The sequence below is a fragment of the Pelodiscus sinensis genome, chromosome 1 (assembly GCF_052426305.1).
Source record: "Pelodiscus sinensis isolate ZL-2025 chromosome 1, ASM5242630v1, whole genome shotgun sequence".
Taxonomy (NCBI): domain Eukaryota; kingdom Metazoa; phylum Chordata; order Testudines; family Trionychidae; genus Pelodiscus; species Pelodiscus sinensis.
The window spans coordinates 73,194,813-73,221,063 of record NC_143052.1 but is presented as its reverse complement, the minus strand read 5'-3'; the positions used below and the strand labels follow the sequence as shown (position 1 = coordinate 73,221,063).

General features: G+C 40.1%; 1 protein-coding gene across 11 annotated transcripts in view; it reads right to left on the bottom strand.

The window, feature by feature from the left end:
* PTPRQ (protein tyrosine phosphatase receptor type Q) overlaps positions 1 to 26,251 on the bottom strand; it is a 207,932-nt gene that overhangs the window by 131,252 nt on the left and 50,429 nt on the right. For all 11 annotated transcript variants that reach the window (XR_012904907.2, XM_075932438.2, XM_075932462.2 and 8 more), the window contains 5 exons: positions 20,898 to 20,967; positions 14,244 to 14,443; positions 11,006 to 11,255; positions 4,042 to 4,170; positions 3,297 to 3,443 (listed from right to left, as the gene is read on the bottom strand). Coding sequence is in view for 10 of the 11 variants with exons in the window: in XM_075932438.2 (XP_075788553.2) it covers positions 3,297 to 3,443; positions 4,042 to 4,170; positions 11,006 to 11,255; positions 14,244 to 14,443; positions 20,898 to 20,967 (796 nt within the window). In the remaining variant the exon portion in view is untranslated. The remainder of the gene's footprint in view (positions 1 to 3,296; positions 3,444 to 4,041; positions 4,171 to 11,005; positions 11,256 to 14,243; positions 14,444 to 20,897; positions 20,968 to 26,251) is intronic.

Below are 26,251 nucleotides of genomic sequence, written 5' to 3'. Positions count from 1 at the left end.
AACTTTAGCCACTGAAACCAAAGGTGGGTTTCCATAGATTAAAGGAGATTGCTGACAATTTGGCAACTGACCAAGTGGCATCCACACTGCTGGGTACCCTCCCTCCAAAGGGCGGGGTGTGCATATGTAACCACCACCAGGCAGATTTGAACCTGGGACCTCTGGAGCTTAAGGTAGCAGACTCTACAGCTTGAGCTTTAAAACCAGCTGACTCTCATCTCAGGCTGTAGAGCTCACTTGATCATATCTCTTTCTGCAAGTGGTCTAAGTGCCACTCTATGGTACAGTGAACCATGTTAGGCATGTGGGCTACACATACACCAGGACAATTTCACAGAATGGCTCTTGTAGAATTTGAAGCACAAAATCATTCATCCTAAAGTAACATAGATAAAAGGCCTGCTAATCCTGACTTACATAAGTAGTCTTTTCACTACAAATGGGATTACTCGCACAAATGGGGGTTTATAGGTTTGGTACCAAAATTATTAATCTATCATATCATAACACACTTGAAAATACTTGTATTGCCTAGCATGAATATAAACACCAAAATAAATCAGTATTCAAATTGGAGGGCTATAACACTCAGTTCTTCTTGCTGATAAGAAGTTAGAACATCACCTGCTAGTTTTCCCAGAAGCAACTAGGTAAAAGAAATCTAGCAAATAAATAAAAGAAAATAATATGGGTCAGAGTGGGAGTGCAGTCCAGAAGGAAAACACTGGTCTGGAAGTCAGGAAACTTGGATTCTATTCCAGCGCTGCCACTGACCTGCTATATGAACTTGGGCAAGTCACTTCACTTCTTCTTTCTGTTTTCCTACCATTTGTTTGTATTGTGTATTTAGGTCCAGAACTAGCCAAGGCTTACCTAGTAGTCACAATTAAATCAATAGGATTCCTTACAGCGCATAAAGCTAAGCATGAAGCAGGTGAATTGGGATCCAAGACTGAAAGCTCTCTGGGACAGGGATTGTCTCTTACTATGTATTTGTACAATAACTAACACAATGGAGACTTGATCAGGGCTGGTACCTGTAGACACTACTTCCCAACAAATATTTTGAACTTCAATTTTGAAGAAGGATTTGAGACTCATGGAGGTAATAAAACAGGATCAAGATCAACTCCAACATTAGTCAGTGTGGACCAGTGACTATACCAGAGGACAAGAGAACATGTTGTCAAACCTTGTAATAAGTGTTAATTGCATCTTAATAGAGAAATTGTGCTATGAGTTATCTCCCCTCCCATTCACAGTCATGTAACATTTCTGTGGCATCTACAGAAATTTCTTACTGTAGATTATTCATGATTTTAGCTGTATTTAATGTGATAAAGGCTTTGTCCTTTTTTTAATTAGAAAAATTAATTCAACTGTCTATCTCTGCTTTTCATTGCTAGTCCCCCACGACCTCAATCATACAACCTTTTCTGATTCTCTCCACTGATAATGAGGAGAATCAGCAACATGTAACTATACGAAACCCCTTAGAACACTAGCAAAAGTTTTATGTCTTCACTAGTAATTCACAGGTCACAGTTTGCACAACTCTAGACTTACTAATCCATTAAATTACTCATCCAACCATATAATTTTATAATTGAGAAAGGAAGCTAAAACTGGATTTGGAAGAGGAGTATTAACCTCAGGAGGCAGATCTGAAAATGTCAGAGCATTGGGAAAAGTGGGGTTACCACTGACTAGGGATGTTAAATATTGGTTAACTGAATAGTCGATTGACCTCATGAATTCTTATCAGTTACTTGACTATTCTATGGTCCCTGGGGGTAGGGCTGGCACCCAGTGTGCTCCGGCCCCACTACTGAGGAACCCCCTGCCATTCTGTGCTGCTGCCTCTGTATCAGAGGAAACAGTGTGGGGTGCTAGGCAGGAGCTGGTCCATGAGGGGAGCCAGTTTAAAAACCAGCTCCCCTCGTGAACTGACTGCCTGTCATCCTGCGTTGTTGCCTCTTATACAGTTGCAGCTGCATGGGCTGCCAACAGCCCTTGTCCAGCGTGGGGTCTGAGCTCTTAGACCTGGTGCGAGCCAGAACTGAGCTGAGCTGCCTGCCTGCCTGGCTCCTAATACACTTTAAAAGCAGAGCCGCAGCAGGGGTCAGTCCCGAACCCGGAGGAAGTTTCTGTCTAGCTTGCTAAAAAAATTACTGGCAAGGGGGAATGGGGAATGTGTGTAGTCTATAGCATTAACTGATACGCATCAATTTTGCTTATTGGTTAATACAGCATTTCTAAAAACTGTGGGTCCCGACCCCCCGGGTGGTCACAAACAACTTAGAGGGGGGTCGCAAGCAACTGAGAGGGGGGTCGCGGTATTACAAGTTTGAGAACCCCTGGGTTAATAGGTTAAGTGACTATACTGTTACATCCCTACCACTGAAGGCTGTATTTAAGGGAATGAATTTACAAAAGTCTGTTAGTTTTCGTTTTAATGAGTAAAAAAAAATTGAACAGGACTGAACAGAGAAAGATGGATGGAAAAGGAAGGTGACAGGGAGAATGCACATATGCCCTTTCACACCTGCTGAGTTTGGCTAGTTGTCTCCTGTATTATCATGAGCAGCATTTCATCTGTTCTATTTTCAGACCTCTTATATACTGAGAAATCTCACTATAATAAATAAAAAGAGTATTCTTGGATGTCCTGTAAAACATGTATGCTTTTTATGCTTTAACTAAAGTGTATTAATCACCTTCTTACAGACAAACAATGTATTTTGTTGAAAGTAGTATAATTTTGATGCACATAGACCACATTCTTCTTTTTAAGGTTAGCACATGCTACTCACATAACTATATCTTTTGAAAAAGAGCTCTATGAGACAATATCACTAAAAAGATAATGAATTGTACATGTGGAGTGATCAAATTTGATATAATTATAGAAATATGCTTTTACCCGACTATTTGCTGCCATCTACTGGCCAAATAACAGGAGTTGGTCTTTACTTCTGGAATGGGTACTTCAGTTAATGCCTTTTTTCATTCAAAAATATTATTTCCACAATCTTTGAAGGCTTTTGAACTAAAATAAATATGATCGTTTCACAAGGTGTGTTTATTTTTTGTGATTGCTAAACATGCAATCACATACATTTCTGTGTATTCTATTTTTGGCATGTAATACACCACCCAGATGAGGAAGTAAACTAGAAACTCACTTATTTTTCATACACAGTTTACTCAAATGGCTTTGAAGGGAGAATTAAAATCAGTCATCATATGGAGCAGGACAGTAGCTTTGTCTGTTTTATTTTTATAACTCTACCTACCTTCTGGAGGAGTGAAAATTGTTACATTAGTTTTAGGCCCGATCCCAGCACTTGTCTCAGCACCAACATACACATCATATCTTGTGAATGGTGTTAGATTATCAAATATAAACTTGAGCTCTCTTGTGCTGTTATCCAGAATATAACCTACAATGAAAAGAGAAAGCAGTTTCAGTTTAATAAAAACAGTTTTGAACGTTTCTTCATTTTAAATATAGTTATTTTCCCTGGCAATGTAAGACAGAGGACCAAAACAATAATGAAGTTATTAACAATAACGAAGTTACCATCAGTTTGTGATAACTTTAGAGTTATTAGAATTGCTATTTCATGTCCCCGGTAAAATATTCATATATCATTATAATTCAAAGGGACCCTTTCAACTAGTCTGAATAGAAAATTTTTCTTTCCTTTTAATTTCTTTTTTATATAACCTAGCTGGAGGTTGAGTCATGATGAGGGAGCACTGTAAGTCCTGGTAACCAAAGAGGGGCCAGTGTATGAGGAAGGGGATATCAAACTGGATGAGAGCTTATTCACTAGACACAAGCACGAGGAGGCATTGTAGTAGACAGCAACCCCCCGGACAAGCATCCTTTTTCACTAAGAAATTATCAGAGAATTACTACCAAGCCTAATTTATAAATTTGTTTTCAAGTATCCATTTTTAGAATAATAGTGCTACAGCTACCATTAGAAATTGTATCCTAACGATAGAGGAAATCTAAGTTTGACTGAGACTTACCAGATGGTCCATATAACTCAACTCTGTAACTAAACTTTCCTGTTACAATGGTTGGTGGTTCCCAAGACACTGAGAAGGACTTTCCAGTAATGTTGCCTTTGGCTAAATTCTGGGGTTGATCTTCTGGAACTAGAAAAACAATGGGAAAAATGTATACACACATAATTCATATTAGGATTTCCTAGATTTAATTTCTATTACTCAGCTTAAATGTAAAATAAAATAAGACCGAAAAAAACCCCACTAAACTATTATGTAAATTGGAAAACTGGGATTTATATTAATGTGGAATTTTCTGACTGATTTAAAATTACTTCATTTTAATTTAAAAAAAAGGGGGGACCATTGGTAACTTATCTTGCTAGAGAGATATAAATTTGCAATTGAACCTGAAAAGGGAGAAATGCCAGAGACTCCATCAAGACCAATAGGAATTTTGTGATTGCTATTGATTTTACATTGCAAGGCAATCAGGTTCTACGACAATGGGTAGGATATAAAACTTAGGTGGACAATTTCATCAACAGGTATGCAGTCTCTCCCTCTTATACTTTGTTTCCTAAAGCTCGTTTGATTATCTTCAGTGCTGCCCAGAGCACCAATCCTGCAAACAGCTGCACGTGAACAACTTTATTCACCAGAGTAACTCTATTGCTTTTAATGAGATTTAACTCTTCTAAGTAAATTTACTAACATAGTTTAAAAGATTGCAAGATCAGGCCTTAGCATTTCTAAATCAGAGCTTGCTGTACTTTGATAGATTTTTGAATATACCCAGTAAGCAAATTCGTTTTATTTGGATGATAATCACAGTTTGAATCCAGGACCAAAGTTTTGGGGGTTTTCTTTGAGGGGGGAGGGATTTGAAAAAGAATGTCTAAAGTTAACCGTTGAAATCCAAATTTAGGTACACAACTCAGAATCCTGATTTCCAAGAATGCTGAGTTCAATAGCAGTTGGTAGGTACACGTTTTTTAAAATTAGATTACTAATCTAGGTGCCTTTATTTGGATAGAGAAGTCTAACTGGAAACATCCAGCTTTTAAAACTTTGACCCAAATATCTTGCAGAATATCCTGAATTTTCCATGAAAATGTAGTCTTTGGTTTTTGTACAAACAACAAGAGAAACTAAACCTGAATTTACCCAAATCAAGATTTAAAACAAATAAACCCTAGAGCTTTGAGTTTTTCTGCATTTTCCACTTAGCTTTATTACAAAATTCATTTATAATAAACAACAATTTTAGCTTAGTCCTCTGAAAAATAACATGTAGATTTACTCATGAGGATTATTCTTAAAAAGTATCAGAGGAGTAGCCATGTTAGTTTGCTTCAGCAAAAACAACAAGGAGTCCTGTGGCACCGTAAAGGCTAACGTTTATTGGGGCATAAGCTTTCATGGGCTGCACTTAGAAAGTAATATGTCAATTTTTAAAAATGAAAACATAAAAATGAAAACTTCTAAAATTACTTAAAACATGTATTGCCATAACAATATCCCAAAATGCAGGACAATGTAGCACTTTAAAGACTAACAAGATGGTTTATTAAATGAGCTTTCGTGGGCCAGACCCACTTCCTCAGATCAAATAGTGGAAGAAAGTAGTCACAACCATATATACCAAAGGATACAATTTAAAAAAAATGAACAAATATGAAAAGGACAAATCACATTGCAGAACAGAAGGGGGATGCGGGGGGGTGGGAAGGGGGAGGAAGGAAGGTAAGTGTCTGTGAATTGCTGATATTAAAGGTAGGGAGAGTGGGATGTTTGTGAGTTAATGGTATTACAGGTGATAATTGGGGAAACTGTCTTGGTAATGGGTGAGAAAGTTCAAAGACTTGTTAAGTCCTTGTTGGTAAGTGTCGAATTTTAACATGAATGACAGTTCAGAGGATTCCCTTTCAAGTGCAGATGTAAAAGGTCTTTGTAGCAGAATGCAGATGGCTAAGTCACATCAACCTCAGCCTGGACCATTCTACACGAGAGATCCACTTCCTGGACACCACCGTACAAATCAACAATGGAAAATTAGACACCACTCTCTACAGAAAACCCACTGACTCATACAGTTACCTACATGCATCCAGCTCCCATCCAGAACACACCACACGATCCATCGTCTATAGCCAAGCCCTTCGATACAACCGCATCTGCTCTAACCCCACTGACAGAGACCAGAAGCTTCAGGATCTCTACCAAGCATTTATAAATCTCAACTACCCACCCAGAGAAACAAAAAAGCAAATTGAAAGAGCCAGACGAATACCTAGAAACCATCTACTTCAAGACAGACCCAAGAAAACCAACAATAGAACACCACTTGTCATCACCTACAACCCCCAACTTAAACCTGTCCAACACATTATCAATAAACTACAGCCTATATTGGAACAGGATACCATACTCAAAGAGGCTCTGGGAGACAGACCCATAGTCTCCTATAGACAACCACCTAACCTCAAGATGATTCTTACCAACCACCACAGGACATACCACACTAATACCAACCCTGGTACCTTCCCTTGCAACAAACCCCGTTGCCAGCTTTGTCCACATATTCATTCTGCTGATACCATTATTGGACCTAACCAAGTGAGTTATAAGATCAAGAACACATATTCCTGCGCATCCAGAAATATAATCTACGCTATCATGTGCCGAAAGTGTCCGTCTGCTATGTACATTGGACAAACATCTCAGACACTTCGCCAAAGGATTAATGCCCACAAAACAGATATCAGACAAGATCACAAAGAGAAAACAGTTTCTTGCCACTTTAACCAGAAAGGACACTCTCTAAATGACTTAGCCACCTGCATTCTGCTACAAAGACCTTTTACATCTGCACTTGAAAGGGAATCCTCTGAACTGTCATTCATGTTAAAATTCGACACTTACCAACAAGGACTTAACAAGTCTTTGAACTTTCTCACCCATTACCAAGACAGTTTCCCCAATTATCACCTGTAATACCATTAACTCACAAACATCCCACTCTCCCTACCTTTAATATCAGCAATTCACAGACACTTACCTTCCTTCCTCCCCCTTCCCACCCCCCTGCATCCCCCTTCTGTTCTGCAATGTGATTTGTCCTTTTCATATTTGTTCATTTTTTTTAAATTGTATCCTTTGGTATATATGGTTGTGACTACTTTCTTCCACTATTTGATCTGAGGAAATGGGTCTGGCCCACGAAAGCTCATCATCTAATAAACCATCTTGTTAGTCTTTAAAGTGCTACATTGTCCTGCATTTTGCTTCAACTACCCCAGACTAACACGGCTACATTTCTATCACTATTCAACAATATCCCAGTCATTTTGCTAATGTGATGATCAAACACCTCAGTTGTTTAGAAGAGTAACAGAGACAAAAAGACAATTCTCCCCTATCAGGCTAGTTGTCAAAATAAGAACAGCTCCCAATGAAAAAAAAGAACAGCTTCTCAGGAATTTCTTAGGTGCTACTCAGTGAATATAACCAAGAATAATAAAGTTATCTTGCCAACTCTAATGGTATCAGCCGCACTCATACATTATTCTTAAGTGTCAGGTTTTACAAGGAATCAAGAGACACAGCAGTTCTTCTCCTGACCAAATCATGTCACATAACTCATAGAGATTACATTAATTATTTGACTCCACTTGATCCCATGCCCAGTGACAAAATATGTAAGTGCTGGATTTTGCACAAGACATATGGTAATAATTTTTAATTATAATGTAGTCATGTCCAGAAACTGTAAAATGAGAAGCAAAAAAAAAAAAAAAAGTAAACAGATTCTTAAATAGCATAGTGAGCAAGAAGGACCATGTCACTGGGAGGGATGGGGAAGGGGATCAGCAGAACGGGATTTGAATGGTTTCAAAATCTGGGAATGGGTTCAAGGCAGGATATTTGTCATGAAGAGTCATGAGGTCACCTTTGCCTATGTGGCCACAGGAGGTCATGTGCCAGCAAATTAATGCAGTTTCATAGTACATGTAGGAGACGCAGGATTCATAAGATCATGCAGTAATGACAGAGACGGGAGAGAAGATTCACAGCTCTCCAGCCCACTGTATGCCAAAGGATGCTACTTAGGAAGGTGCAAACATACTTCGCCCTCAAACACATTTCTCCCAGGGCTGAGGGCCTACCCTAGTTACTCAACATTTGATCTTAAAAAGACAGCAAGAAAAGTTGGCAGTTGACAGGTAGTTTGGGTGGCATCACATGCTAAGGTTGGAGAGTTAAGATGCTACGGTAGGAGATATGATTTCAGTAGTTTAAGGGAGGTGGTGATAGATCACTTGATGTTGGGGAATGTGAAAAAGTTCTGGGCACTTGGAGGGTAATTCTGAGTCAATTGTGGGGTGGAAGAGTGTTTTAATATCAGGAAGAGAGGGCAGGGTGCTCTGCAATACAGGCAGTCCCCGACTTACGCGGATCCGACTTATGTCGGATCCGCACTTACGAACGGGGCTTTCTCGCCCCGAAGCTCGCAGGCAACGGTCTGCCACCTCAATCTCCGGGGCGAGAAAAGCTGCTCCCGGTGCCCCTGGTCTGCTGGGGACCGTCTCCAGCAGACCCGGGGCACCGGGAGCAAAGCCTCAGAAGCGCGGGACCCCACCGCGGCTGCAGCTTTGTTCCCGGTGCCCCTGGTCTGCTGGGGACCGTCTCCAGCAGACCAGGGGCACTGCGAGCAAAGCCGCAGCGGTGGCGGGTCCCACGCCAGAGCAAAGCCTCAGAGGCGCGGCACCCCGCCGCTGTGGCTTTGCTCCCCGTGTCCCTGGTCTGCTGGGGGGGGGGCGCAGCTAGTGTGCCCCTGCCCCAGCAGACCAGGCTTTTGTTGTGTACCCTGGGGCAGAGAAGCTGGGGCGCTGCCGGTTGGTCCCGCAGCGCCGCTCTGGGCACTACTGGACCAACCCGGCAGCACCCCAGCTGCTCTGCCCCAGGCGTCCTGATTCAGCTGCTGCTGGTCAGTTTCAGCAGCGGCTGAATCAGGACGCCTGGGGCAGAGCAGCTGGGGTGCTGCTGGGTTGGTCCAGTAGCGCCGAGGAGCAGCGCTACTGGAGCAACCCAGAAGCACCCCAGCTGCTCTGTCCCAGGCGTCCCCAAGTCAGCCACTGCTGAAACTGACCAGCGCTGACTACAGGAAGCCCGAGACACAGTTGCTCTGCCCCAGGCTTCCTGGAATCAGCCGCTGATCAGTTTCAGCAGCAGCTGACTTGGGGACTTGGGGTTGTTAAGTTGAATCTGTATGTAAGTCAGAACTGGCGGTCAGTTTCAGCAGCGGCTGAATCTGGACGCCAGTTCCGACTTACATACAGATTCAACTCAAGAACAAACCTACAGTCCCTATCTTGTACGTAACCCGGGGACTGCCTGTAATGTGCCTTGGGAAAACCCACTATTGACATTCATTTCAGCCTGGGAACAAAATTCTGACATGCCTTAACATACATAAAAGACTCCACAGCAACATTTTTTGATTCATAGCAAAGTAAAACCAACAGAGACCCTACATTCTTAGAATCTTCAACTTGTGGGCCACACAAACCCTTGCTCTTTCCTCTAAAGCTCAATGAGGATTAAGTAATTTGGACTGGCCCTACATGTGGTCAATGTACTTGTGTACATCAGAGATCTATTAGGCCAAACTTTGTTTAGGGGAACAGAACACATCTGCTAGTTTCTCCTCCAGACTTTATAATACTAGCTTCAACCACATCACACAGACATCCTAGATTAGCAGAGGCTGAGTATTCTATCCTTCTGTCCTGGATATTCTTTTGCAGAACAAAACCCTTTTACTTGAGATTTGATGCATTCCCAAGGATTTTGTTATGACCAATACACCTGTCCTAGCATGTTAAGAGTTTGGAAAGCTCAGATAAAAAGTTGGAAGAGAGCCTTGAATCAGACTGGGAAGTACACAGAACTTCATCCCGGGCACAACTATATATTCACCTATTACAAAACCATTCAACAAAGCAATATTAGGAAAGAATCAGATAATTTTTCATCTGCAAGTTAGCATGAATTCTGACATAAAAGAAGAATCCAGAATTACCAAACAGTGCTAGATAAAAGATTGATGCACTCTCCAACTGAGGAGCAGTTTTTGGCTCAAGGCCAGTTAGCAGGTATTTAGGCAATCTTGGTTTCCAGCCCTGTCCCCCTGATGACAGGTCACTTGCAATGTGCTGAGACTCTTGGGGATCAAGGGCTGAGGATTACCTTTCAAACTGTGGATCCTGGGGGAGTGGGGGGACATTGGAAAAGATGTTTTTCTCTCTTCCACCCTGTTTCTCCATAGCTGCAGAGAAATATAGCTGATTGCAGGAAGTTGTGGACACACCTGAACTACATGTGCAGAAGTGGTGGAAGTACTTATGTGAGAACTAAGAGTTCAATTTTGCATTTTGTGTCTGATCTGGGACATGCTGAACACCTTCTTAGATATGCTGAGTCTCTGCACTAGAGTCCCAGCACTCAGGGTAATGCAGATAAAAAATAGGACAAATTACACCCAGCTCTCAGTGGTGGTGGAGAAGGAGCTTTACCAAGGATGGTAAGGAAAGCTTGCTCTGGGTACTGCAGGCTCTTTACTACTACGACCTCAAGTTTTCATAGAATTAAGAACCTACAGTATTTCCCATCTCTTTTAGATAATCATACTTTGCTTTATCAACTCCCATCCACCACTCTTTTCTACATTATACAGTACCTACACACATTCAGTTGATCTCATCTGGTGCACATGATTAAGTATACCAGGAATTATAAAACAAAGAATGTATCTGTTGAAACACAACCTGAGATCTAGCTGAGACAGAATCACAGTCTAAAGTATTCTGCAATGTAACCTAAACTCCCTATGTTATATATTTTAAAATATGTCTGAGAATTTCTCATTTTGATTTTTGTCTGTAGCTAAAAATTGTTTTTGTTTTTAGAAAGCAACACATACCTGCTTCTGGTGTCCTCACGATTGTGCTGTCAATATAGCCTGCTTCAGTAGTAACTGCAGAGACTTCAAAAAGGTAAGTGGTGTATGGTCTAAGATGAGTCACAACAAAACTAATAGGTTCATTCCAGACAGAACTCCTTTGAGTAGTTGCTGCTGTACTTGGTGTAAACATAGCCCGTGAAGGAAATGTAGATTTTCCAAAAGTAGTTGAAGGGGTGGTAGTACTCCACAAAAATGATTCACTGTTTTCCTGAAGAGATAAAACATGAGCCATGAAAAGTTAAGGCTATTACTCATTTTGCCTCAATCGGTGCTGAACTATAGGTCTTTCCAATAACTGACTTCTTTATACAGCTATAAAAAGTGGAAATTTTAAAAATTACAAGTAGGATAAAAGTTACACTCAAAACTCTAAGGCCAAAAATTAATGAAAGCCTTCAGCATGTATTCAAGAGAAGAATTGAGCTAAAAATAATGGTAACTAGAGAAATATCAAATAATTTGATTCTCACAAGATCAAAAAAGTAACCTGAAAGACCAAATAAAAATAAACTAAAAAATAAAACGGTCATGCCAGACCAACAACAATAATACTCAAAAATACAAAAACTACATCTTTAAAACAAAATAGTTGAAAAATACTCAGAGGGGTAGCTGTGTTAGTCTGTAACTTTAAAAACAATGAGCAGTCCTGTGTGGCACCTTAAGGTGCATCTATACTGCACCATTATTTCAAGATAACTAGCCATTCCAATATTTCAAAATAATTTTGAAGTAACAGATGGCTTATTCTGAAATCTGTAAACCTCATTTTACAAGGAATAACACCTATTCCAAAACAGCTATTTCGAAATAAGGCGTGTATAGATGCTCCACTGCTGCTATGTCAAAGGACCATTCTGTGTTATTTCTCGCCAGTGCCTCCTGTGGTTCTAAATCGAGATAGCATGTCTACATTAGGGAAGCCTGCCTCAGACTAATTTTGAGGCTTCCCTGCAGTGTAGACATGCTGTTTTGAAATAAGCTATTTCAGAATAACTATTCCAGAATAGCTTATTTTGAAATAAGCATGCAGTATAAACATACCCTTAGACTAACATTTATTAGGTCATGAGCTTTCATGGGTAATACCCTCTTCATTAGATGAACTGGATTGTAAATTTCAGAATCCAGGGTATATATAACAGCAAAAGAAGTTTATTGTCAATTGTAGGAAGGGGGTTATTGAACCTAATTAAATCAGGCTGCATGTGTCTCAATCATAGTATGTGAATGCCAATATCAAAGGTGGGAAAGTTGACTTTGTAATGCATTAACCAGTTAAGATCTTTATTCAAGGCTAAGTTAATGGTGTTTAACTTGCAAATGAACTTCAGTTTATGTCTCCCTCTGTAATTGGGCAATAACATTCTTTTGTAGAAGAATGACTACTTTTAAATCCATTACTGAATGTCCATGGAGGCTAAAATGTTCCCCTATAGGTTTTTGTGTGTTACCATTCCTGAGTCTGTTTTCTGTTCATTTATCCAATCCGGATAGTCCCTACATTAAAGGATAGATGGATGAAGTGGGTTTTACCCATGAAAGCTCATGACCTAATACATTTGTTAGTCTCTAAGGTGCCATGGTCCTGCTCGTGTTAGTTGAAAATTAGTTTGTCTTTTCTAAATTTTCTAAATGTAGCTTGTGATCATCCTTCCCCTGATAGCATTATTAGCCATGTAGAAGATGCAGTTCACTCCACTATTTGATGCCTGATTCTACATCACATATTAAAATATACTAACAGTATCAAAAATGGCTAAATTGAACCAAAGCTCTAGTGTTGATGAAACTGCCAGATTTGGTTTCTAGTATTCAATCACTCTGTTTCACGAGCCTCCAAGTAAGTGAAACACATTAGTAATGTCCTAGGCTACATCTATACTGTGCTCTCTTGTGCAAGAAAATATGCAAATGAGGCAATGCAGTGAATATCACAGCACCTCATTTGCATACTTAATGAGCCACCATTTTGTGCAAGGGGCTTTTGAGCAAAAAGGAGCTGTCTGCACTGCTCCTTTTTGTGTGAAAACCTCTCTTGCACAAGAGCTGTTCTGCCTGAAAAAAAGCAGCAGAATGACTTGCGCAAGAGAGGGTTTTTGCACAAAAAGAAGCCATGTAGATTAAGTATGCAAATGAGGTGTGGTGATATTCACCGCTTTGCCTCATTTGCATATTTTCTTCCGCAACAGAGTGCAGTATAGACGTAGCCCTTCTGTATTGTAAATCCAAATGAAGCTGATCAAGCTAGAAAAGGTTGAATCTGATCAACAGCTATAGAAAAAAAGGCCAAGAAAAATCTAGATGCTACATTAAATGGTGCTAATGATTTAATTGGTGGCACTCTTTCTTTTGAGTTGGTTCTAAATTAACTCATTTTGATGTTAGGAGGCTCTGTAATGCTGGAAATCCTCATTCAGATGAAATGTGAAACCAAGATTCTGACAACCTGGAGACACTATAACTGGCACTTGTCACAAAAGCAGGGTTTTATTCTAGGATCCTAGGAAAATTCCAACTCAGGCCATGCGGAGCCTTGAATATACAGGGCTTCTACTCAGACTAGAGCTCTATTGGAAAATGGAATTTCAGACCCACAGGAAATTCCAAAAAATAGACATATTTTCATTCCAAATCAAAACAAAAAGTTTGAAAGTATGACATTTTTGAGTAACTGAAAATCCAAACAAAATTTCAGTTTAGAAATTTTGAAACATTTCAATGATGTCAAAAATCATTTTGACTTTTATCATTTTGTTTCATTTTACACAGGTATGTTTCAATAGCAATGGATCATTATTTTAATATGTATATAAAGTTGAGATTAAATGAAATAATGAAGTCAAGATTAGACTTTTAAGCATTATATAAACAAAATGAGAAAATAAACATTTCAATATTTTATATCAAAAATTTTATCAGCATCAACTTGTTTCTGTGAACCATTTACATTTTGACTATACTGCATTTTGTCCTGTCAGAAAAATTTTGACAAGCTCTAGCTCAGACATAAAGATAAGTCTGTACCCAGTGCACCAGTCTAAATGACCAAGACCTACAACTAAATTATAAAATTAGGAATAGACCTGAACCAAATTCCAGAGGCCCCCCAGATTTTGGGGTGTTCAACATACAATGTGGAATCACATTTCATCCTGCAAGTCCATCTCTAATTAAACTGCTTTTTAACACTTACATTACATTCTGGTAACCTTCCTGTTAGAATGTCCTCCACTTTAACAGAAACATCTTTCACTACAATTCCACTTCTTGCATGTTTCACACTAATCTTGAAGCTGGTTATTTTCCCATTTGGTTGTTGAGGCAGAAACCAGATCAGATTTACAGCTGAATAATTCAAGGCCTCAACTGTGAGATTCACCACTTTACCTGGAGCTAAGAAACAAAATAAAACCAGTAAAACGTACAATTTCACAATTAACGTTTCTAATGTGAAATGAGTTTCAATATTCAATTAATCCTTATTTATTCCTGATACCTTTTTTATGCTCTATTTCTTGTTTCTGGACATTAATATTAATCATCACTATAGTATTGTGACGCAACTATGAAATTTTAAAAGTTATATAGCGCTCTCCAAGTATCGTGTTTGGTTATTTTCCCTTTTAAAATACAAATTTGTACTAGTGATCTCATAAAAACACTTGTTGTCATTGGCTGTTAAGGAAGGATAGCCTCTCTTAGCAAAATATTGAATATATTTCCTCTTACACTCGGGGTACATTTACATAGCAAGACTCAGACCCCAGGTCAAAAGAGTTGTGCTTGTGGGACTTGTGCTGTGGTGCTAAAAAGTGTTGTGTACACATTGTAGCTCAGACTGGAACTCAGTTCTGAAACATATAGAATCATAGAATCAAAGGACTGGAAGGGACCTCGAGAGGTCATCGAGTCCAGCCCCCCACCCTCAAGGCAGGACCAAGCTCTGTCTACACCATCCCTGACAGATGTCTATCTAACCTGTTCTTAAATATCTCCAGAGAGGGAGATTCCACCACCTCCCTTGGCAATTTATTCCAACATTTGACCACCCTGACAGTTAGGAATTTTTTCCTAATGTCCAATCTAAACCTCCCTTGCTGCACTTTAAGCCCATTACTCCTTGTCCTGTCCTCAGAAACCAAGAGGAACAAATTTTCTCCTTCCTCCTTGTGACACCCTTTTAGATATTTGAAAACCACTATCATGTCCCCCCTTAATCTTCTTTTTTCCAAACTAAACAAGCCCAGTTCATGAAGCCTGGCTTCATAGGTCATGTTCTCTAGACCTTTAATCATTCTTGTCCCTCTTCTCTGTACCCTTTCCAATTTCTCCACATTCTTTCTTGAAATGTGGCGCCCAGAACTGGACACAGTACTTCAGCTGAGGCCTAACTAGTGCAGAGTAGAGCGGCAGAATGACTTCATGAGTTTTGCTTACAACACACCTGTTGATACAACCTAGAATCATATTTGCTTTTTTTGCAGCAGCATCACACTGTTGACTCATATTCAACTTGTGGTCCACTATGATCCCTAGATCCCTTTCCGCCATGCTCCTTCCTAGACAGTCGCTTCCCATCTTGTATGTATGGAACTGATTGTTCCTTCCTAAGTAGAGCACTTTGCATTTCTCTTTATTAAACTTCATCCTGTTTACCTCTGACCATTTCTCTAACTTGCTAAGGTCATTTTGAATTATGTCCCTATCCTCCAAAGAAGTTGCAACCCCACCCAGTTTGGTATCCTCTCCCTAAGTTTCAGGGATTGAGCTCCTGCCCAAACCACTATATTTCCACAGCTATTTTAGTACTGTACAACAAGCCTGAGTCTGTTGACCTGGGCTCTGAGAATCGCTGCCATTTGACATAACCTAAAAGATTCCTCCAGTCCAATGAATTTTAAAGGACTGAAAAGTCCTTTAAAATTTATTCTTCCATACTGTTTTTTTGTCTAGCTTTCAAATGAAAAGGCTTTACACTAGGCATCAGAGTCAGTCCTATCTTTCTTTCTAAATCTCTCCTATTGGAGCTGTTCCACTTTTGTATAAATAATTCAAGATTCATTGGGCCACACAGAGAGACTCACTCTATTGCCCAGTGGTTAGGTAATTCACCTGAAATCTGGGACACCTGGGCTCCCTCCCTACATCAATGAATCATTATTTATACAAAGTGGAACAGCTCCAACATGAGAACTTGACAACAGAATAACCTGTTGGTTATGGCTCTTACCCAGGATGTGGGAGAAGTGGGGTGAACTCCCTTTTCTGAATCAAGCAGAGCAGGGATATGAATTGGTTCTCCCAGCTCTCCTGTATCTTAGGTGAATGCCTTAGCCACTGGTTATAATAATGGAAGGATATTTTTTCATGGGAAAAGATGAAATTCTACCTGGACCTGAGAAACTGCCACTTGCACAGCAAAAGTTTCAAAATTGGCTTTGAGGAATCAGCATTTTCTGTTTGAAAAATCTTTTTTCCTGGGGGGGTCGGGGAGGAGAAATCCAGCAATTACTTTTGCAACTGAGATCTGGCAATCTGCTGCAACTGAATGAACTGATTTGGGAGGGGTTTTTTGGGAGGAGAGGTCTTTTGGGGTGCAGATAAGTATGTTGTACAATCTGTCAAATGGAAAATCAGTGCTCTGTAGCAGAAAGTAGATTTTTTTAAAATCTGATTTCTTCCCTCCTGATAAATTAACCATATAAAATTCATTTAAAATTTAAAATTTAAATTAGTAAAATTGAACTATAAAAGTGAGCCATTCTTTTTTAAAGCGATAATAATGAAAAATTATGATTGGGAAATCTCAACATTGTGATAAATAAAAACTGATCACTTAATATTTTACTTTTTTTGATAATTTCCCAAAACAGGATAGTGTGTGAACAAGAAATAATTTTCTTTGTATCAATAAACAGTTTGATGCATCCACTGAGTCAGCAAATCATTTCATACTATAGAAATAGAATATAACATATCCTTATCTCAAAGGGTACAAGTTCTTGAGTGATTCAAGAAAACATCTGGAAGTACAGAGGACTACCTCAAATGCCATGCCTACAAATCAGACCCAGATTGCATAAACTAAAAATATTGCAAGATTGTATTGACAAATGAGTTAATTTAAATGAATATATTCATGTTCAACATTATAATAAATCTCCCATACTAGTAAGAGACAGGATCCTCCAACTTTCCTTCTTAAGTGCTTTATTGAATAGGGGCTTTATTTCTGGATTTTCTTTCTCTCTCTCCATACTACTCCTTTCCAATGTGTCTCATAGGGTATGTCTAGACTACATCCCTCTGTCACCACAGGGATGTAAATCAGGCATACCGAAATTGCTAATGAAGCGGGGATTTAAATATCCCGCACTTCATTAGCATAAAAATGGCCACCATTTTTTGTCGCCACAGATCTTTGGCGACAAAAAGTGGTAGTCTAGACACGGATCTGTCATTCACTAAAGCCTTTAACGACAGATCCCTAATGCCTCGTACAACGAGTTATACAGGATCTGTCGTCAAAGGCTTTAGTGAGTGACAGATCTGCATCTAGACTGCTGCTTTTCATCGCCAAAGCTCTGTGGCGACAAAAAGCGGTGGCCATTTTTATGGTAATACAGCACAGGATATTTAAATCCCCGCTTCATTAACAATTTCGGTATGCCTAATTTACATCCCTTTGCCAACAGAGGAATGTAGTCTAGACATACGCATAATGATTAGTATCCATGAATCTAAAACTTGCAACAGAGAGTCTTTAACTATTCAAATAATTTGTATCCAAAACAAACTTTCATGTTTTAGGTATGAAAATGTAACCAGTTTATTATCCACTTGGTGGTGGTGATGACAATTTTTTTTTTAATTCTCAAAGCTGTGATACTTAAAAAAAGAATCAAATATAAGAATGCAGTTGCTTAATAAAAAGCTTTATTTTCTTCATCATTTCAACTAGAACTGTACCATGGATTTCTATTTGAAATGAATCACATGTAAGTAGAGTTGTGCAAACAATTTCTGAGAAGCAGTAATGCTTTTATAAGGCAAAACAGTATATTTTTGCCCTCTGTTAAATTTAAATACAATATGCTCATTACAACATTATGTTTGCATGCAATTATTTGCAAAATGAAAAGAAGTAGTTTTGTACAGCTCCATTTAGAAAGTTCTCATTTATGGGTTTTTTCCCCCTAAGTGATAAATTATCTCAGAAGTTCCAATCTTAAGAGTCTGAAACCATGAAATGCTGAACACCTTTAACTGTCTTTAGTAGATGCAGAGGTGCTCAGTATTCAGTACGCATAAAGCTCATGTTGAAATTAATGGGAATTCCACACACAGAGCCCTGGTCTACACTAGGGAGTTATTTTGAAATACGCCCCCACACTTATTTCAAAATAATAAGTGGAGCGTGCACACTACCAAGCCCATTATTTTGAAATAATGAGCTGGTTATTTTGAAATCTGTACTCCTGCTTTCCTCGGGGAATAATGTTTATTTTGAGATTGTTATTTCAAAATAGCATTAGTGTGGATGATCCAGTGCTGCTAATTCAGGGGCCCGGAGGGGAATGTGAGTGCTATCTATGCTCCCCTACCCCACTATTGGGGAAGTGCATGGTGGCAAAGCCACTGATGATGCTGTCCATGTTATCCAGAATGACAACCCTGCATAGCAGCACATTGTTGATAGCCTTGGCTAACCGCAGGAACACAGCCCACAGCAGTAGCTGTCTGGCATGGCAAGCTTCTACAGAGCGATGGCAATGCACTTCTGCATGGGGATGGCAGGTCACAGTTGGGTGTCCTGTTGCCTGAGGTCAGGGGCAAGCCACCTGCAGAGTTCGAGGAAGGTGGCCTTCCACATACGGAAGTTCCGCATCCACTGCTGGTCGTCCCATAGCTGCAGGACAATGTGGTCCCACCAGTCTCAACTGGTCTCCCCACAGCAGAAGTGGCATTCCACAGTGTCCAGGGGATTGAGGGGTATTTGCAGCAGCAGGATCACCAGGCCTGTGGTCCAGGCTGGTCCTCGCCCTGCTGGAGCACCCTGCGGGCAGTTTGCAAGTGCTGCGCCATGAGGCACATTGCGAGGTCTGTGAGCCTGGCACTGGTTTAAAGTAGCTCTGGTTCCATGTTGTGAGTGCTGTGGCATCCACAAAGGCAACCAGAACCCCCCACATCCATTGTGTGTCCTGCAAGAGGGGAGGCCATGGAGAAGCAGCATGTGAGATGTGGCCATAGAGAGGAGCCCCTGAAAGCACATGTTGGAGCTTGCCTGACCAAGTTGCCATAGGAACTCTCTCCACCTTCTTGGTGCTCTCCCCTGAATGCTTCGGGGGGCTCTAAGTCCAAGGTAGGCTCCAATCAGTGTGGACTTACTATTTCTAAATAATTCCAATGCTCCCCCATAGTGTGGACAAGCTATTTTGATTTTGTTATTTCTGGAGTCATTATTTCAAATTTAATTATTTCAAAATAAATTCCTAGTGTAGACATGCCTAGAGAGTGAAATTCACCCTTTGTAAAGGACAAGCACAAGTTTTATAACGAGGTGTACCGGTAGTTCGGAATAGGAAGCCTAGTTCGAACCAGCGGGGTTTTAAAAATGGCGGCTCCCCGCTTATGCAAATGAAGCCTCGGAAATTCAAATCCCGGGCTTCATTTGCAAGTGCGGTATGCCTACATTACCCCGCTAGTTTGAACTAGGAGGGTAGTGTAGACATACCCAAAGAGTCCTGTGGCACCTTATAGACTAACAGATGTATTGGAGCATAAGCTTTCATGGGCAAAGACCCCCTTCGTCAGATACATGCATCTGACAAAGTGGGTCTTTGCCCACGAAAGCTTATGCTCCAATACATCTGTTAGTCTATAAGGTGCCACAGGATTCTGTGTCACTTTTGCAGATGCAGACTAACACAGCTACCCTTCTGATACATAACTGATGAAGTATCTGATAGAGATAGAAAGGGGGGGCACCACAGGAAGCATGAGGCCAATGGGGACTCAAGCAGTTCCTGCTGGTCCCATGTTCCCACTGCAGCACTTCAGCCTTTGAAATGTACAAGAGACCCGTGAGGCTCTTGTACATTTCAAAGGCTGAAGCATTGCAGTGGGAACCAATGCGAGTGGGGACTGTCTCAGTCCCCGCTCATGCCAGTTCCTCGCTGCATCCCTACCCCTCCCATGGAGATGGTGCTGTAGGGGAGCCAGCTTTTAAGCCGGCTCCCCCCCCCCCCCCCCCCGGGGCTTCTCTCTGACAGAGACAGCAAGGGGAGGGGAAGCGACTAGTCGAGTTAATACTCAACTCTCCAATAAGCTTATGCTTATCGGATAGTCGACCAGTTGCTTACATCCCCAATTAAGAGGCAAAAACAGTAAGAAATGCTGTGTATTATATTTGTTAGAGCTAGACCCTGTCCCCACCCAAGAAGCTGAGGTTGGTGCAAGGGGGCTATGCAAGATCCTGATTCTACTATAGCTCTTGTGATCCCATACTGTAGTAGGAAATGGCTAGTGGGTTGATTTAGTATCTGATCAGCTATCCATGCCTTGATTTCCTGCAACCCATCTATACAGGGACTTATGTGGAGCCTCTGCAGAGCTGGGATTCACAGCACATAATGAATGGGGGCCACACCCACTAAGACACACTATATCCTGCCTCCACCATGCATGGCACTATTTCCACTACATGAGAGGCCCTTTGTAAACACAGTGAAAATATCAGGATTTTCTCCTAAACACATTATAATTTTTAATATTATTATAGTAAAACAAAAAAACCAAACATGCGTTGTAAGAATAAATGGGCTTAGTGGAAGTTTAGTGAAATTACCACTTTCTGCAGTTTGAAAGAGAAAAGGATCACTAAATACTCCAATGCCAGCACTATTCTCAGCAGCAACCTACAATAAACGGAAATAATCACATTAGAGAGTTCACATAATATACAGTGCCAGTGTCCATGCAAATATATGGTTTAAGCTACAAGTGTTGGAAGACACTTATGCAAGTTAATTTTCCTTTTTTCAACTGCAATTGTTAAATTTCCTCTGAACTTTTAAAGGATACGCATTAAATACAATAATCCTCAATAAATGAAATGAACTAAAAAAAGGCTCTTTACTCATTCATGTAAATTTTCTCTTTAGAAACATATGAAATCTCCCAATAATGCTCATGCAACAGCACGTGCTCACCATATGAGTAGCTAACAAGCCTGCAACTTTATTATAGCAAATATGAAAAATCTCTAAGCCATCTGACAAAATCCCTAGCTATAGTAAATGTGTATGGCTGTTTGCCCTTGCCACATACTACTGTTGGGGAATGTTATTTGGTCTCCTCACAACAAAACCCAAGCCAAAAGCTCAGACTTAACAGTTGTAAAGTGCCTTTAGCTCATATTGAAGCAAACATCATTTAAAGGAAGCTTGGCATTTACCAAGCTCATGCACCATGAATGATGATTCTACACTGGTTACCAATACCCCAGTTATACCAGCTATCCTCATTTAACAAGAGAATTACTCCTCTCTCTTTAAATAGGGAGAAGTAAGTCATGCCTTCTTCCTCCATTCTTTTTTTTCCTCCTTAGTTTGGAAGGAAAGGGCCAAAAGCAGTTTCCAACCACTCCAATTCCTCAATTTTTGTAAGGTTGGAATAGCAGGTCCACCTCCCTGGTGGGGAGAGATGGTAGAATGAGTGACTGGTATGTTTGAAAAGCAAAAACATGGGGGAAAAGTGAGAGTGATGCAGCATATGCATGCATGATTGTGGAGGATGATGGTATAGGAGGGTACCTCTCCTTGGAGGTGTGGTGAGCTGGGATCATGACACAGTGTAGAGAATAATCATCATAACTGACAGAGTATCTTTTTCCTGTAGGGCTTAAGTTGTGCGCTTTGTGTTGTCCCTCTGCAAAAGAGTTAGTTTCACCTACAGAGACAAGGAACAGGAGAGTTTGATAAAAGTCAAGATGTATGGTCTGGATTTAAGAGAATTAATTAATAGGGAAACATTACGTATAACCTCCTAAAATCTTCACAGAGTGGTGAGAATGGCAAACTGTGTAAAAGGAGAAATGGAGGTAGAAAGGACTCAATGAGGGCCAGGGTGCTTGTGTGCATGTATACATTGTGTAAACAGTGTAGGTTATGTGTGGTTGAGGATAATGCATGACACTTTGTAGGGATGCTAAAAAAGATGCCTGAGAGAGTGCAAGAAGTGGGAATGGTAAAGTCTATGAAAGGAGCATTCAGGATAGACACACAAAAAAGTGTGTAGACTTGTCATGACTAAAGAGGGTTGTGAGGAACTTTAGAAAAATCTAAAAGAGCTAGGCAAAGCTATGGCAAGGACAGGGCAGAGTGCAAATGTGCAACAGTGCACAGTGGAAAAGACCATTCAAATAGTTCTCATATATTGATGGCTTCTAGATTAACTGTAGCAACCCAAGAAAATTCTGTAGGCGACATTGTGGGTAGCTGAGTGGGTGGGTTATATTAAGTCAGAGAAAGAGAACAGCACTGAACATAAAATGTTGTTTATAAGTAGATTGTATGTGCTCACCTTAAATACTGCATTCAGTTTCGGTCACCTCATATCAAAAAGGGTAAAGCAGAAATAGAAAGGGCCCAGAAGGGGCATTGACTATAATTAGAGACACGGAAAGACTTCCATATGAGGAGAGAGTAAAAAGATTAGGGCTACTTAGTGTAAAGAGAAAACAACTAAGATGCTATAATAGAAGTATATCACATTTTGAATAGCAAACAGGTCAGCTGTGCACACCTCCATATTCTATTTCATGACACAAGAAAAATGGAGCATCAAATTAACTTGAAAAACAACTAATTAAAAGATGATGTGTACAAGTAAATGTACATACAATGCATAGTTAAGATGTGGATCTCAGTGCCTCAGATATTATGGAAAAGAACACCAACGGATTAGACTCCCATAAGAATCACATAGCTATCATCCCAAGTTAAACAAGTTAGGATAAACATTTATAAGGGATATTATTAATCCTTATGCTTTGAGACATAGAGAACCACTAAGTTCCAGAAAGAAACTTTCCTACGGGCATATAATTATATGAAATTATCCATTATGACTGTTTTTATACTCTCCAATATTGGCCACTGTCAGAACCAGGACACAACAATGGTTGCTCAGATACTATGGTAATCTATACATAACTAGAGAAGTACACCAATCAGCAAATGATCTGATTTGGTATAACTATGGTATAAGCCTATTTGTTTGCGGCCCAGGGTACATTTTGTGTTTATACGGGGCTCAACATGCGGCCCATGGCTGGGCGCCAAAACAAAACAAAAAGTAGTCAATATAATGGTCTTCTGCTGATATGCGTTTTAGTAACTAAATTCCTGGACTGTCATTACTCATTAAAAGTGCTGTCATATGGGTAGAAATCAGGTAAATACTTCATGTTATTAATATCTGCAGAACTGATTTAAATGGGGTCTGTGTATTGTGTAGTCTTGCCTTAACGTTTGTATTCATGCCTGTCAGTGTGAAAAATTATTTGCATATATATTTGCATGTACATTCAAACCACACCTAAGCTGCGGCCCTTGGCATATGCTGTGAGCATCATTGTGGCCCCTGGGGCTTCCAAAGTTGAGTAGCCCTGCCTTCGATGACGGGTACTGTGGGCCAAGTGTGAGTGAGTGGCACTGCAGCCCCATGAGCCAACTCCAATCACACACATTTGGTCTAGGCAGGGGGCAGAGCCAAACCGTGGCAGCACGGCAACCCCAGAGGTTGCAATGTCTGGGGCAAAGAGCTAAGCTCAGCCAGTTCCACAGCACAGGAGCTGCAGGGACTACCACTCAGGAGTGAGTACAGGCAGGGTCCAAGCCTCTGAGGGCAAGAGGAAGTGACTGAAACCACACCAGGGCCTCTACTCCCAGATTATTTACAGGGCCATGAAAGGCCTTAAACACTTACCCAAATGGAACAAACGGGTCCTGTGCCCGAAAAGATTGATAATAACTGAGGTAGAAGATAGGACCATTAAAGATCAGGGGGAAGAAAAAAATAACACATTTAACGTTCCTAGGAAAGACACATGTAGGGAGTAGGAAATGGAACATGCAAGAATTTTACTACTTATACTGAATAGAACAGACATTATTATGCTATTTGGATTTTTATATTGAAACCCTCTTCTTACCTGCTCAACTTCGTCCGAGCAAAAACAACGAGTGCTGTGGCACCTTAAAGACAAAGAACAAGTCTACACTGCAGGGCAAAAGTAGAATTAAGATACATAACGTCAGCTACATCAATTGCATAGCTGAAGTCGAAATAGCTTAATTCGGCTTTTGGCGCTGTCTACACAGCCGGAAGTCAAAGGAAGAACACTCTTCCTTTGACTTTCCTTACTCCTCATGAAGTGACGGTTACAGGAACTGGAGTAAGAAGTCCTCCAGCTCGACATTATTTCAAAATAACGGCTTGATGTGTATACACACATTGTGTTATTTCGAAATAACGCCAGTTATTCTGAAATAACACTGCCTTGTAGACGTACCCTAACATATTTATGCCCAAATAAATATGTTAGTCTTTAAGGTACCACAGGACTCATTGTTTTTGCAGATACAGACTAAAACAGCTACCCTTCTGAGATTTGTCAGATCAGTTTTCCCTAGTTCTGGCCTAAGCAAATGGTATAATCTCTATTAAAAGCTAATCTTTTGCTTTACAGATGAAGAAGAGTTAGAGATTAAAAGGTACACTTTTCCATAGCCACACATAGACTGACTTTTATTCATATCGCCATCAATACAGAAGTTCAAAAGAGTATAATGAGTACAAATTCCAAAAGGACATTTGTGCACTATGTTACCAAAAATTAAAATTACAATATTTTTACACAATCTTGGCATGAAATTTCAGCACACAGAGGCATAGAAGTCTAGCTGATTAGTCTGTCAGAAAGCATCCCTGTGCGGATCCTTATAAACATGAGCATTTTCCTCCTGCCACAAATGTTGGAAAGGGAATTACAGGCAGTCCCCGGGTTAAGTACAAGATAGGGACTGTAGGTTTGTTCTTAAGTTGAATTTGTATGTAAGTCGGAACTGGTACATATTGTAGGGGAAACTCTAGCCAAACATTTCTCCAGAGCTCAGTTTTATTCTCCCACACCTCACTTCCCTCAGTCCTTTATTCTCAAGCTGAGGTGTCTGCTGAGAAAAGCCGCTCCGCATCTCCCTGGTCTGCTGGGGGTGGGCGCTAGCTTCGCATCTCCCTGGTCTGCTGGGGGGATGCAGCTAGTGCGGGGTTGCCTCACCCCGTTTGTAAGTAGGGATCCGATGTAAGTCAGATCCATGTAACCCGGGGACTGCCTGTATATAACATTTCTGGTCATTTCACCTCTAATCATTCATTACTCAGCTTTTAAAGAAGATTTTTGGAAAATATGTGTCAAAATCAAGAGTGTTTGATCTCAATATACTCAGGTTTGTACAGTACCTAAGCAAGTGCATTTATTGTTTATCAGCACAAACCCATAAGAGCAAGCACACAATTTTAACAGCAAGGGATCAGAAAAGTAATGAAGTTAATGTCCATTTTGGGATATATCACAAAGCAAATCATTATAACTGAAAGAAACTGAGATAAACTTTTCAAAAGTACCCAACTGACTTAAGAGCCTAAGTCCCAGTGAAATTTGGTGCCTAAGTTACTCTTTAAAATGGAACTTCTCTCTGTCAGAGAAATTTTGACAGAGCCATATTCCATCAGGTCCATTTTGCTAGAATATTGTTCTGAAATAGGAAAAAAAGCAAATGCCACCAATGTCACATTACAACATTTTCAGAAGGAAACCTTTCAACTTTTAATTTTGAAAATTTTATTTGTATCCTCTACATTATGTATTTCTCATAATACAGTTTTAAAGTAAATATTTAAACTATATGCTTTGATATTTTTCAAAATAAGACATTTTGACCAACCCAATTTTCCGCTGTGGAGAAATCAAAAGTTTTTGGGTTTGTTCTGATTCAGAACAAAACCAGATTTTGAAACCTCAAAATCCATTACAAAACAGAATTTCTGTCCTTTACACAGCTCTTCTCCGAGATCCCTTAGACAATTCTGAAAATTTTTCCTCTGAGTTACTGTGCCATCTAATATGTTATGTCAAAC